Here is a 16,056-nt window from a genome sequence, read left to right as displayed (position 1 = left end):
CCAGAAAAATGTGTGTTCATATATTCATTATTATGCACTATGTGCTCACAAATAATTTAATGCTAACCTATGTTTCTTTGTCTGCTGTACTTTCAAAATTATAATACCTGTATAGAATACCCTACAGGTTACGAGATGTGAAAAAGAAGATTTTTAAGAAAATAATTATTCATCATCATCATCCTTCACAGTTTCCTGCCTCTGGCATAGAAGTCAAGCATCTCCATTTTTTCCTGGTCTTCCACCACTCCACTCTTTCCACGGTATTTCATCTTTTCCTCTTCTCCTAACACTCTCCACTATCTGCTCTTTCCACCAACATCTTGGTCTCCCCCTTGGCCTTATTCCCACTCCTTGTGCATGGTAAGCTCTTACTGACAGTCTTTCTGCATACATCCTGTTCATGTGTCCGAACCACCTCATCTGTGCCTGATCTATCCTGTCTTGAAGCTTCACCACACCCACTGTCTGTCAGATATCCTCATTCCTTATTGTATCCCTTCTGTCCTCCCCAATATACTCCTTAAAATTTTCATCTCCACTGCCTGCATCTTTCTTTTGTCTCTCTCTGTCATTGTCCAAGTCTCTGCTCCATACATAATCATTGCCACATAGTATGTGTTGTATATTTTCCTAGATATTTGAAGCTCTCCACTACCCTCAACTCTTTCATGTCAATCTTTAGTATTGGTTCATTTCTGGCTCTGTGTCTTTTGTTATTAGCACCTCACTGTTTTCTGCACTGAATTTCTTTCCTGCTCTTCTGATTTCCTCATTCCAACTATCAAGCTGTCTATGTACTTCTTCTTGAGAGGAAGAGATGAAGACCCTGTTGTTTTGCTGATGACGTAGTAAGATGGGGGGAACAGGGAAGAAATAATAATTATTATTCTTGACAAATGTATTTATAAAACAGGTGACCATTTTTGTTACCATGTTGAGAAGTGTGATAATGTGTAAAAAAGAAGTTACTTTATAACCACAACTTCGAAAACAAAAGGACAGTTGTGCTGAATGCTTAAATACACCAACTCTCAACAACAAAGCACTTGAATTGTGAAAATTGCAAGCAATATGAAATATGCTTTGCAAATATTAACGTTATGTTGAGTTTCTATATCTTCCCAGTTGTCAACAATCATGTTTTATTAAATTTCTGTTTTATAGTACTGGTTCTGTATGGTTCTGGCATATTTTTTTCAGGTCAAAATGAAATTACCTTGTAATTTAATATAACAACAGCATGTCCACCATAGAATTCCTCATAAATGGGAGAACAGTTGCCTTTTACCCACACAACTATCATGCTGCCATCTTCTAATATCTTTGCCTGACCACCCCCATACATGTCATTTTATTGTTATCTTAAACTGAAAATGAGAAAATGTAAAACATTAGTGATGACAAGCCATTTCAAAGATAATTCCAAATTATTTAGACATCAAATTTACAAGTGTGTATAATTTAGGTATATTAGTAAAATAACATGTTTGATTCATTCATTATAATGAAATAACAAGTTATCATTTTCAGCTGTAGATGCGTTCAAACCAGAGCTTATTTCGGAAACAATACTACGTCGTCTTCTGAAGCAAGATGTCATATTCCAGATAAAAGTAAAGAGTAAGGAGAAAGCTCGTGCTGACCATCAAACTGTCATTTATCAACAGGTAGGCATCAATGTTCATACTGATCCACCATTCTATTTCAAACCCTGGTGTGGAATCAGTGGTGCTAGTGTCACTTTAACAGCGCAGGGGAAACCTGTAGTAGTGTTCATATTTTCCGAGGTTTCACACATCTTGACACAAGTATAGCTTTTAGACCAGAAACTCCTACCCATACACCAAATTGCAGTTTGTCCAACATGAGTTTTAGTAAATTTTGTAAACATACAAAACATCTGTCTGTTGCTAGAATGGATATTTAATAGCATACACAAATTATTATTCCACTTGATATACTACAGAGTGGTGCAAAAAACAATTTAGCCGTTTTTGCTTTGTGTTTACTTTGTTTATTTTGTGTTATATGAATTTATACACTACTGTTCAAGTTAGAACTCTCTACCATACAATTACTTGTTCTACATGTCCTCCTTCCTTTTGAATAACTTATTCCATGCGCTTGGTTATTCTGGAAACCATTCCAGAGCACTGTTCGGGCGTTAATTCGGAGAGAACTGGTTCAATGTTTTGTGTGAAGCTCGTGTAGAGTTTGTGGAGGTGGTGTGAAACACTTCTCTTTTAACAGCCCCCACAGAAATGCATCGGGTGTTGTGAGGTCTGGACTTCGAGATGGATAAGGAAACTCAGATCCTCTTGACACAAGGCGATGTGGAAACAGTTCCTCTAACAGTTCTTGGTTTCCTCGCCCTATGTGTGCAGTGCCTCTGTCCTGCTGAAACACTGCTCGTCAAAATCCAAATTGTTAATTTCACAAAATGTCCTTAGGTCTACTTGAAACCGCTCTATGACGTGCTGGCTGTATACCATAGCAGTTATGGATATTGTGTTACCATGTCTATCCTCTATACATGTCTATCCTCTATAAAATAGGGGCCAATAATGCTGTGGCTTGAAACTGCGGCTCACACAGTTACCTTCTCTCAGTGAAGTTGTTTTTGCACGTTGTCATCTGGCTTTTTTTTCCCATCCAAGAAAACACATGTTTTGTTTGTTTACATGTCCGCTAAAGAGAACATGACATTCATCAGACCACCACCAATTGTCAATGTAATGTTCGTCTACATAAAGATTCGCCAGCACATGTCCACAATACTGCAAGCGAGAACGGAAATCCTGAGGTCTCTACTCCTGAAACACCTGTATGCGATAGGAGTAAGCTCCAATGTCCTTAACCATACGTATGAAACTGGTTCTTTCTATAGATAAAAACTGTTTTTTTCTATAGATAATTCCTTCGACATATGCCGTATGCTTTTCTTTGGAGATTGGAGAACCTTGTTCATCACTCGATCAGTGTTGTTGTTTGTTCTTGTGCTTCATTGTCGTCCAAATCGTCCTGCATTATGATTATTCACTGAACCAGTTGTTCTGAACATTTCCACCCACTGCAATATGGTTTTCTTTGGTGGTGCTCGTAAATGAAAATGTTCCTCAAAACCACTGCATACATTAGCCAAAGATGGACCATTCATACATCCTGTACCATAACTTCGGAAATAATGTTCCACGCTCCAACTGCATTGTTCCAAAGTATATTGTGGCATGATTAGACAACAATCTGTGAACAAAGAAGAAGCAGACAAATGAATTAGTACATGTTTCAGAATTTCAGTTATCTTTTTTTTGCACCACCCTGTACATAAAAATTGAAACGGAAAATGTAGGCTCAACCAAGACTCAACCTGGGTCTCTTACATACCATGCCCTTGCTCTTAGTGACTAATATTAAAGGCCAGGCCGGTTTTCACGTGATTTTTCACTGCTGCTGCTTTAACTGCATGGAATTGTCTCTGTGCTGCTACTATAATGGGATCTGTTTCATTTGAAACACTGATGACATAGACGGTGCCTAGTTTCGTGTCCAGTACCCACCCCTCTCCAAAGCAGAAAAGTTTAATTAACACATCATTGTTTATGCAGTTTAAAATATCCATCTTTATTCACTTTGTACGATTTTGTACCATTTCTTAGAATACATGAAAATTAGCTAAATACTGTTGCATGCTGTATACTAAACTTTTAAATTTGTGCTTCCTCATACAAATTATCTGGAGCCACTGTGATCTAGTAAGTAGGGTGGATGGTTTCAGGTGGGACCTTGTCTGCATAAAGGAGGCTGTGGGTTTCACACTAAGGCATAAGCTCCCAAACTACGAAACCTACCACCTCCATCAGTCAGAGCACTACAACACCTTAAATGACCTGGCAGATGTGGTATCAGCAGCTGAGTTGCGAAAATGCAAATCATCACAAGACCAACTCCCAATACCTCAACCCCTTATTCCAATGAGGCGACAGAACCATAGACGTCTCCAGTCACCAGAACAACTGATTCCGGAACTTAATGAAATGCCTAACGGAACTGACACAAACTTTTCGCTACAAGCCATCTTGATGCATCCCGGGCAACCCCCCCTATTCCCTGAAGTTCCCAGGATTACTGTACTTAGGCTACACCAGTACTACTAATTCCTTCTCCACTAAAACTTCGCTCCCTACCCTTACCCAATCCAGGCTCTCTCCCATAGTCCCTTTCCGGAACAATCACCTAACTACATAAATAATTTTCATGCCTCATGTAAACCAAGCCTGTACTGGTTACCAGAACAGACTTGGTAATTAATTACAAACATATTGTAACCATATTAATAGTTAGTAAATAAAAAGTTGATAAAAATAAACGGGGGAACCATGCAACTTTCACGGAACAGACATCCTGGTCTAAACTTAAGGCACCAGGACAATAAGCGCACACCCCCGAATGTGTGGGTGGAGGATGGACACAACTAGGGGGTTGCCCCCTTTATTTATTATAGCCAAGATCATGAACCTCTCCCCACATGTGCCCTCATGGTATGGTATAATGAGCACATTATAATTTTACCTTTTTACCATACATATTATCTGCAATTAAGGTTTTTATTAAGGCTGAGCCAATACCAATGCCAGTATATCAGTATTTCCTGATACCAGTGGTATTATCTTCAGGTTGGATTTTATTTGCTGTTGTTGGCCTCTTGCAGGGTCCACAAAAATGCCATGCTACACCTTTGCAGAGTAATTATCCTGGACGTTATGCAAAATTTGAAATTTCCATTTATTTTGCAGCAATATTGCGTGGAAAAGATGTATTTTGTGATTCGTAACAGAAATTTTACTATTGTGATGTAAATCTTGAATATTTTGAAGAAAAATCTGCTAAACTGATGCACATAATTTGATTAAATTACTCAACCACTAATATTAATCAATATTTGAAACAACTTTTAATTGTTACAATTTCATCATATCATCACTCATTCTCATCTTCGCAATTGGGGTGTAAGGGGTGATCCTTCCATGTAGTACACCCAATTGTCAAACTCGCTCCCACACCCTGGACTGCATTTTACAGACTAATGAGGTTCTGGCGTCTGGATCTACAGCCAGTATAATCTTCGTAGGACTGTTTGTGTTGTCCTGTGTTTTGTCCTTATGTGTGCTGAGTGCCACCTTACAGCCTCAGCTTTTAACCGAAGTCAGAATGTTTTAATATTTTAGTTAACTACATGACAGTTATTTTGGTTATGGTAAGGAGTTGGACCCCGTATAACATGAGGGGTGCAAAATAGCCTTTAAGTGCTGATGCACCCAAACATTTCAATTCATCTTCGCAATTAGCCAAAGTGGCAGAAAAGCGAATCAATATAAACAAAATCAATCAATCAACCAGTAAACACCATTAATGTTAATAAAAGGATGCATCCAGAAAACAAGTAGATCCTTGTTACCATATTAATTAAATAGTAATAAAATTGGTGGAATTTGAAATTAGTACTTATTGCAGTGAAGAGAAATAATGAAGGAATTATGTTTATGATACTGGAAATAGAAACTATTGATGTTTGAATTAATGAGAGAAGTTACCCACCATTGAGTTTTTGATGTGCAATGTGTTTGAATGCGAAAATAATCTAACACAGTTATAACACAGAACATAGATAATGTGTTTGAAGTTTTGATAAAATTAATCCAGGAAGAAAATATAGGAAAATAAGGACCCACTGTGTTTTCAAACTGTATGAAATATGTATGTATATTTTTCATTTTTGTTTTAGGGTAAGCCTACAGACTGTTTTGTTTTGATATTGGAGGGTCGAGTGGAGGTAACTGTGGGCCGTGAGAATATGACTTTTGAGAGTGGACCATTCACGTACTTTGGATCACAGGCTTTATCGCAGGTTTTTGGTAAGTTTTTTTCTGTTTTGACTGCTTTTTTCATACTGTAACATCATTTTTTCTTGTATGTACATATTGCTTCCATTGTAGAATTATTTCTCTTGTTGTTTATTGTTGTTACAAGCATATGAACACAATTTTTGTTGTAACATTCCTTCTTCTTGGAAGACATTTTAAAACTTTGAAAGTGGGCAAAATTCTGGACATTTCCCAATGTTTTAATGCCAGACAGAATTAAAAAGAGGATGCATCCTTTTCTTTATATTCATAAAAGGGAAGATTGATATAACACCAATAATCACAATCAGTGTAGCCACGCGACTTCAATAGGTTTTTCATTAGAATCTTTGACATTTAGTTTACAAAATAATGCTATGTGAATTTACTTGCATATCCTTCATAATGCTAAGTTGGATCCAAGTGGACCCCAGCTCTTAATTTTATTAAAATATATGAGAAAACAGTATATTTGAAGAATCCCAATTTTTTAATGTTACAATTGTACTCTACTTCAAGATTAAAAAATAATGTTTTGCAATGATCAGTAGTGGCCGTTGTGGCTCAGTCGGTAACGCGTCTGACTACCATGCTCAAGGTCCCGGGTTCGATCCCCGGCCGGTTCAAATCCGGGAACTTTTCTAACGGTGGAAGGGGGTAAAGGCAGTCAGGGGCATGATGCTGATCACATCACCCCCACTCACGACCGGATCAAGAAAGTGTGGGGCGTTACCCCCACACCCCCTATACGCCTTCATGGCATGGTGCTATGCACAGGGGAACACTTTACCTTTTTACCTTTGCAATGATCAGTAAAATTAAAAAATAAATGAATTACCACACAAAATTATTATTATATGAGGCCCATCTGGACCCCGTTGACAGTTTATGTAGATTCCATACCATAGCATTAGGTAGGTAATTCATTAAAATAACAACAAATTGGCATAGTTTTGAACTATTTATCAAAATATTGCATCAGCCAATGCTGAGAGTGTAATATTATATATCAATGATCTACCCACAATTTTTAAATACTCAAAATGCTTACTTTTTGCTGATGACGTAAAATTGTATAAAGTAATGAAAGATTCAAATGATGCACATAAGTTGCAAAAAGACTTGGAAAATGCACAAAGATGGAGCATCGAAAATAAATTAAACTTTAATGTCACAAAATGTTTTGCAATAACTTTTTCCAGGCAAATCAAACCCAATATTTATCAGTATACAATGAATAATCGTGCATTACAAAGAGTAAATCAGATAAATGACTTAGGAGTTACATTAAATAATAAATTATCTTTTGGAACACACATTGATCAGATTTGTAATGATGCTTACAGAACGTTAGAGTTTCTAATTAGAAGTTCACAAGACATGCATAATGAAAGAGCTCTGACAAGCCTGTTTAATTGCCTTGTTCGAACCAAATTAGAATATGCAAGTGTAGTCTGGTCACCTTACACTCAATGTAATAGCAAAAAGATAGAAATAATTCAGAAGAAATTTGTTCGTTACTTATATTACAAAAAACACAAAAGATCATCTTTTCAGGATCAGGTATCATATAAACAACTACTCAGAGAATTCAATGTTACACCTCTGTATGAAAGGAGAGTAGTATCACATCAATTATTTTTATATAAGTTAGTCAACGGGCTGGTTGACAGTCCAAGTCTCCTCCAAACATTAAAATTTAATGCTAAGAAGGACATGTTGCGGTTCAGGCAGCCTTTTTATTACAGTAAATCCAACTCAACAGAACACCAGAATTCCCCCATTCTAAGACTATGTATTAAACATAATGAAATAGTCAGAAACGGTGGAGACTTGGATTTCGCTATGCCATTCATGCAATTCCTGTCCGTCCTTCGAAGAATATCATGAATAAATAATAAATAATTATAGATGTTTTCTGTGTATATGGGTATGTTTGTAAATACAATTTGCCTGTATGTGTATATATTTGTTTATATATGAGTATTTACATGTGTATAGTTATAAATGCCTCAGTCTATATATAGATATGTACCTTGTTCTACCTCAGTGAAAATCATTTTTGGATTTATGTTCTCTAGAATACTTGTGCTGGTGTTCTTTATGAAACGATTATTGTAGTTTTGCTCTCCTTTTTCTTCTATTGTTTTTGTATTGTTGGAATTATAATTTTTTAATTGTTTAAAATATATATATATATATATATATATATATATATATATATATATATATATATATATATATATATATATATATATATATATATATATATATATACAAATAATGAAGGAGACAGTAAACACTTACCACACGAATAGAAATAATTCAATATTTCGCGATTGGAGTCGCATTTTCAAGACGGTAGAAAAAAGATCGACGACACTTTGAGTAGAGGCACAGAATACTGACCGTAGCGTCTCTACGGTCAGTGTTGCCAGAAACAGTTGAAAGGAAACACGAAATACTTTAGCCAGTGTTTACTGTCAGGTGGGTGGGTAGTTTCGGGGAGGAGAGGAAAGAGTTACTGGTTGGCTAGGTTGAGTCCGGGGGGTATAGTGGCGTGCATGCCTGCTATATAGGCCCTTTCCCATCGCCTGCGGAAAGACGTGTCAGAGCGGGGGGGTAAAAGGTGGATGATGGCAACCCGGAAGCAGTTATTGAAGGTGGTGTTATGGCTGTTGGTGTGGATGGCAACTGTGAAATCGGAGTTTTGGGTGGAGGAACGGTGATTATTTATCCTTAGATTCAAGGGGGTGGAGGTTTCGCCTAGGTAGAAGTTGCCGCAGATTTGACAGATGAGGGTGTAAATTAGGTTAGATGAGTGGCAGGTGCCCTTAGGGTGAAGGGTGAACTCACCTGCCGCTGTAGGGATCAGGAGGGTGGGGGAGGTGATGAGTATGGGGCAGGTCTTGCATCTGGGTTTATTGCACCTGTGGGCTGGGGGAAGGGGTGCGGAAGGGGTGGGGGTGTTTCGGACCAAGATGTTTTGGAGGTTGGGGGGGCGACGGAAGACGACCCTGGGTTTTTCCCGAAAGATGTCTCTGGTCTCGGGATCGCTGTGCAGGATGGGGAGGAGGGAGTGGAGGGTATGTCTGATTTTCGTAATGTGAGGGTGGTATTGGGTGATCAGAGTTGGAGGGTTGGTTTTGGGTTGTTTGGTGCGGTTGTGGGAGTTAGCTCTAGTGATTTGTTTGTTGATGAGGGTGGAGGGGTAGCCACGGTTGGTTAGGGCTTGGTGCAGGCGTAGGTTGTAGTTTTGGCGGGATGAGAGGGATGAGTTGAGGCGCTGGCCTCTGAGGGCTAGGGAAAATGGGATGGCTTTTTTGGTGTGGTAGGGGTGTGAGCTGGAGTAGTGGAGATACTGGAGGTGGTTGGTTGGTTTGATATGTATGGATGTTTCCAAGTGGTCTCCCACAATGTGGATGTCCACATCGAGGAAGGTCACTTGGTCTTTGGAGTGGAACCAGGTGAATTTGAGGGTGCTGAACTCATTGAGTCGGTTTAGGAATGTTGTGAGGGAGGGTTCGCCATGTGTCCAGAGGAGAAAAATGTCATCAATGAATCTTAGCCAGAGGAGTGGTTTCAGTAGCTGGGAGTCAAGGAATTCCTGTTCCAGCCTGCCCATGAACAGGTTGGCATAAGAGGGGGCCATGCGGGTACCCATAGCTGTGCCACGTATCTGCAGGTAATGTTGGTCACCGAAGCAGAAGTTGTTGCAGGTAAGTACAAGGTTGGCTAGTTGAATCAGGAAGTGAGTGCTGGGATTGTGGGGTTTGGGTCGGCTGTTAAGGAATGATTCCGTGGCACGGAGGCCATGGGCATGGGGAATATTGGTGTAAAGGGATGTGACATCAACTGTTGTGAGGATGGTGTTGGGTGGTAGGGATGGTAAGTTTTGGATGATGTTGAGGAGGTGGTTGGTGTCACGGAGGTAGGAGGGCAGGGCTTGGACGAGGGGTTGGAGGTGAGAGTCTAGGAAGGCTGAAATGCGTTCAGTGGGTGAATTGTAGCTGGACACAATGGGTCTCCCGGGGTTGTTAGGTTTGTGAATTTTCGGGAGGAGGTAGAAAGTGGGGGTGCGGGGGTTGTCAGGTATGAGTGAGGAGATGGTGGAATTGGATAGGCACACATATATATATATATATATATATATATATATGTGTGTGTGTGTGTGTGTGTGTAAGCCTATTGTAATTGGAGCGAAAGCTCTGTTATAGGTGAAATAAATAAATAAATAAATCTCATCTAATTTATGATAGTGGCTAAAAATCAATTATTGTATAAAATAATAATTTAATGTTATAAAGGTAAAGTGTTCCCCTGTGCTTAGCACCACGCCATGAAGGCGTATAGGGGGTGTGGGGGTAACGCCCCACACTTTCTTGATCCGGTCGTGAGTGGGGGTGATGTGATCAGCATCACGCCCCTGACCGCCTTTACGCCCCAGGGTTTCCCCCAGGTACCCATGTTATTCGACACTGGGTGGGCGCCAGGGCCGCTTTCACCCTTAGAAAAGTTCCCGGATTTGAACCGGCCGGGGATCGAACCCGGGACCTATAGCATGGTAGTCAGACGTTACCGACTGAGCCACCGCGGCCAATGTTATTGGCAATAATATTCTAAATTCCAATTAATATAGACTTGTATATTTCCTTTTTGACAAAAACAGAGGAAATGTGAAATATCAAGCTGTAATGTTCATTGTTCATGTTTTTGGAATATTGAGGTACATTTTCCTGCCATATTTTTGTCATTAAATCATGCAAAATGAACTTCAAAATGTGAAGTAAACTCTTAAACACGAAATTTTAAGTTTATTTACGAGACAACACTTTCTTAAGACTAAGTTGTGCAAAATCATGAAGAATTGATTAATTCTGCTAAAAATATTACATTACAAAATTCCATTACAGAGGAATATGTGGCCGCGGTGGCTCAGTCGGTAACGCGTCTGACTACCATGCTAAAGGTCCCGGGTTCGATCCCCGGCCGGTTCAAATCCGGGAACTTTTCTAACGGTGGAAGCGGCCCCGGCGCCTACCCAGCGTCGAATAACATGGGTACCTGGGGGAAACCCTGGGGGGTAAAGGCGGTCAGGGGCGTGATGCTGATCACATCACCCCCACTCACGACCGGATCAAGAAAGTGTGGGGCGTTACCCCTACACCCCCTATACGCCTTCATGGCATGGAGCTATGCACAGGGGAACACTTTACCTTTTTTTTTTTTACCTTTACATTACAGAGGAATTCTCTGATAACTACATAAATGTTGTTGTTTTGTTGTTGTAAGTCCACTTTATGCACAGATAAGCTAATCGGGACTAGACCTACAGTTTAAAGTGGGATCCGAACCACTGTGCAATGTGCCTCCACTGAGTATTGAACCTGGGGTCCCTTGATCACGAGGCAATGACGTTACCACTATACCATCAGGGAGGCCAAACTACTTAAATGTGATATTAGAAAGGAAATGTTTATTTTGTTTAATATGTGTAGTTTTAAAATGAAATTTAGGATTATATTCAACATTTTAACATCGAAATGCCTTTTGTGTATCACTCTTGATCCCGAAATGTGCCCAGTTTTAGTACTGAAATCTTGAAAATGCGGCTCTACCTATTGATCTTGTTGATGCAGTGATCCATCCATAGAGTATTATGTACCAGTGTATGGCAAATTTGTACCATGTCTTCGTGTAGCCCAGTAGATAGAAATAAATAATTTTGTAAATAGTCTTGTGTGGTGCTAATCATTGTTCTGTTCATAGGTGGATCACCAACATCAGTAACACCACAAGGAAATGGCAGCATTCAGTCTGTGAATTTGGATGCATTGGTTAAACAGACCTTTGTCCCAGACTACACAGTCCGTGCAGTAACAGATGTGTTCTATGTGAGAATTAAGCGTTCTCTGTATCTGGCCGCAAAGAGGGCTACGTTGATGGAGCGTTGTCAGAAGGATGTTCGATCTGAAGATGATCATTTCGAAAAGGAAATAGAAAAGGTTTGTATTATTTCCTTTTTCTTTCTTCTTTTTTGATTTCCATTCTCCTCCCCATGACTGAATGTATTTCGTGGTACACTCCTGTTCACATAAAGTGGCACAATTTATAGCGTTGAACAGTTGAAGAAATTGCCACTTTATATGAACAGGAGTGTACCATCACAGCCACTCCTTCATTCATTCATCACTGGCCTCTCACAAGTGTGTGTGACTGTACTAATTAGTTTAGAACTGGATAAAGGGTTCTCTTATGTGTTATGCTGGGTTCTGGGTTTGTGTCATAGTCGGGGCATGCATGTTTCACTGTTGTTCTTTTCATTAATCATTAGAGAAGTGCATATTTTGTTTTTGAAGAAAACACGAAATGTGAAATAACATGCTTCTATGTTAATTTTTCATGGTTTTCACAGGTGTGGGGTAAATTTTCCTACCATGTTTTGTCACAAAATGATGCAAAATGAACTACAAAATGCAAAATAAACTCATGAACACAAAATTTAGAGTTTATTTACCAACACAATACTTTCTGAACTATACACATACATAGTTATATAATTTTAGGAAATGTGAGTTTTTATAGGGGGAAATTTTCATGAAAATGTTCCTAATTATGATTTCATTTAATATAATATAGTAGAAAATAATATAGTAGTAGAAAAGAGATGTTTAATAACAAAGTATCAATTTTTCTTGTATATACATTAGACTACTGCATGGAACCATTTTCGTTAGCTCGTACTCATTTGAGTCTCCCACGCTCGAGCATTTACAATGGAATATCATTTTAATATGACAGTAATCGTATAGACACTAGACACATGTATGTAAAATATCCATCCTGGCAGTTTCAGCCCACAATCATCTGTTTAATTTTCATATATCACTGTATTGGTAAGATAGACAAAACTAAATTTTAACATGGAGATAATGATTATGTTCACTTTTTCAATTTCACTGCATTTTTCACTTCACGGTTCATATTTGAGGGCTCACTACCACAGACAAATTACTGTTATACGTGTACTACTGGGCTTCGAACTTAAACTGCTTGTTTTGCCTGTTCGAGTGTTATTCGCTCTTGCGAAGAAGCTCTCTATTCCATACATAATCTAGCATCACCCCGCAAACTATTTTGCGCTCGAGCGAAATGCTCTCACTACAGCACTCTAATGTACATATTGTAAAATTTTTCATTTTTTAGTGTATGGTTGATGTTCATTAACATGTTCAGTAACATCCTGTTTAATTAATGTTCATTAATCAAACTAAAATTGAATGTCTGATGAAGGGAGCTTATGTTCTCCTGTAATATTACATCAAAAAGTGTGTTTAAATTCTTGTAAGAACTGTAAACTGTAAGAGGAATAAATATCAATGCAAGTAATTCATGATCATGGCCATTATTCTGAGGAAACTGAATCTAAGAATGGCATGATCTGTTGCAACCCAGTCTCAGTCACCCCAATGTACCTCAGGTTGGAACAGCCCAAATGTTTGTATTAAAATAGAACTCATTTGGCTATGCTTAGAGGCATACATATTTCATTTTTGACGAAAACACGAAATGTGAATCAACACATTGTAATGTTAATTTTTCATGTTTCTGAAAGGTGAGAGGTGCATTTTCGTACCCTGTTTTGTCACAAAATGATGCGAAATGAACTGAAAAATGCAAAATAGACTCTTAAACACTCTTATTTAGAGTTTATTTACCAACATGACACTTTCTGAAGTGAAGAATTATCCTGTGAGTTATGCAATTTATGGAAAATTGATTAATTCTTCTGTAAATATTTGAGAAGCAAAAAGGACCTCTTTATACATGAATAAACTTAATAAGCTGGTAAATGACATAAATGTGTTATTAGAAGGAATATGTTTATTTTGTGCAGTAAGTTCAGTTTTTGAATCAAATTTGGGATTATATTCACATTTTTAAAACCAAAATGTCATTTTATATACTGCTTTTTCACCGCTATAACAGCAAAATTTTATTTTATTTACAGCTTTTGAACCTAAAATTGATTTGGTTTTTGTACCAAATTTTTTTTATTTTTTATTATTATTTATTTACAAAAAATATGTGCCTCGAGCTATTCTTCATGCAGCCAGGATATTGGTTGTGGCTCAGTCAAGTATAGTAGTTGTTATTTGCCAATTGCCATTAACAATACTTATTGCCAGGGAACGGATTTTTATGAAAATACATATTTATGCATGAAGCTGAAATTTTGTATTATCTTTCCGCATCAAGGCATGTAGACTCCAAAAATTCAGTGTTTATTTTTCATGCTTGTACATATATTAGGTATTGACTCATATTTTAGTTATTTTTACATATTATTTCCATATTTCAGAACATTTCTCAACATATACTCCAAATTCGCTCAACTACATGTACCCATGTGACCAAAAGAGTTGGGTGAATTTCTTGCGAATAACTGATAAAGTCCAAATCAACGTTAAAGAAACAAAAGTTTACGACCTTTTTTATACCCTCCAATTGTGTTATTTACAAGTTTTCTGTCATCGGATCATTTCTTTTTTCAACTTTACACCTCCCAACTGTTTGCTTTTGCTATTGTAAAACACTTGAAATTCCTGTTTATTTACAATTGTTGTCAGGGCTCAAGCATCTGCTCCTCGTTACAAACATTATTTTGGCAACGTTGGAAGAGAGTCCCAAGTCGAGCAGCCCATTGCTAACCATATCCTTGTTATTAGTATGGGATTCGCTTCCGGTTTCTCTTCAAGACAGGCATGGTAATAGTTACAATGCCGAGACTATTTTATGTAGTTTGTGTAGTGTCTTATATTATTAGGAAGGTAAATTTTTACAATTTTAAGTCCATGTTTAACTCCATATTTTGGTGAAAATAACTAAATATGTATTTACATATTTACCACATTTTTACTACATATAAATCCATTTCCTGCTTATTACATTCCTCTTTCTGCAGCTGTTACATTCCTTGGAGGATGATGACCGGAGTCGTGCTTCCATGGACTCTGCAGTTTTGGGACGTATGATCAGTGATACCAATTTTCAGTCACAGGTATGTCAGTAGTTATATCTCGGTGTGAATGTATACCTTACTGCCAGAAAGAAGAAACAAATACATTAAGCTGCTGGAAACATTCGTCAAATTCCATACAAAATTATTTTTTGTGAACATTCCGAAACAAAATTATTCAACTTAATTACTAAACTTCATACTCAATGTATCTGAATGCCATATTTACAAAAAGAAATGAACAATACATTTCTTGGAGAGTTTTGGATTTGAACCCAGGACCCTTAATTTCTAGGAAGAAATATATCTTTTATGCTAGAGTTGGCATCACTGTTGAAGAACCCACGGGACCTTCCTCGCGGACCGTATAACTGGGCAACCCCCCCACCTACCCCCACCCTCCCTTGCACTGCACCTCGTCTGCCTGTAGGATGACGAGAAAGGTTCCTCAGCGGTAGGCAAAGATGGTCTTTGGGCAACAGATCTGGAACGAGCGGGTGATAGCTAGCACATTGACTCTCGACAGTCAAGTAGCTAACCTTGATTGCACTCTAAATTTTATAACGCTCATTAAACTCTTAAAAAGTAGAAAACTGGAAATAAGTATAAATGGAACTGTAGGGAGTTCCTCACTTCCTATATGGAGAAATCACCACTGCTAATAATGGAAATCAAGCACACAAACTGTATGCAGAAAATGAATGATAAATGCATTCTGAAGATACATCTGTAACTTTCATGTACAACATATGTTTTACACATATGCAGTGTGGAGCGACATAAAATAAGAAAATACATATGCAACAATCTAACACTAAATTGTGTATGTATTCAAAGCTTATTCAATACAAATATACAACACATATTATTTAAATACGTTACATTACAGAAAACAAGTACAATGCGAAGGAATCGAGCAACAAAATTTTTAGATTCAATTTGTGCAATTGAAAACAATATTGATTTAATAGGGCTCAAATAATTTCTCTCTGTTACAACTTTTTTTTTTAGATCATTCGGCACCCATGGCCGACTCTCGCCGCCCCTAGCTACAGATCTGAACTTGACGAAAACGAGAAAAGCAGATAATGCAAGCGAAGCAAGCAAGAAAATTTTACGAAATGTATTTTCCTT

General features: G+C 37.9%; 1 protein-coding gene across 2 annotated transcripts in view; it reads left to right on the top strand.

Moving 5' to 3' along the window:
- LOC145998118 (unextended protein-like) overlaps positions 1 to 16,056 on the top strand; it is a 104,647-nt gene that overhangs the window by 80,836 nt on the left and 7,755 nt on the right. For both annotated transcript variants that reach the window (XM_083134670.1, XM_083134672.1), the window contains exons 8-11: positions 1,534 to 1,670; positions 5,786 to 5,915; positions 11,673 to 11,908; positions 14,869 to 14,964. In XM_083134670.1, coding sequence (XP_082990796.1) covers positions 1,534 to 1,670; positions 5,786 to 5,915; positions 11,673 to 11,908; positions 14,869 to 14,964 — 599 coding nt within the window. The remainder of the gene's footprint in view (positions 1 to 1,533; positions 1,671 to 5,785; positions 5,916 to 11,672; positions 11,909 to 14,868; positions 14,965 to 16,056) is intronic.

Source organism: Lepisma saccharinum, chromosome 1 (assembly GCF_977018435.1).
Source record: "Lepisma saccharinum chromosome 1, izLepSacc3.1, whole genome shotgun sequence".
Lineage (NCBI taxonomy): Eukaryota > Metazoa > Arthropoda > Insecta > Zygentoma > Lepismatidae > Lepisma > Lepisma saccharinum.
Note: the sequence above shows the minus strand (reverse complement) of the source record. Positions and strands in the feature narration are given on the sequence as shown.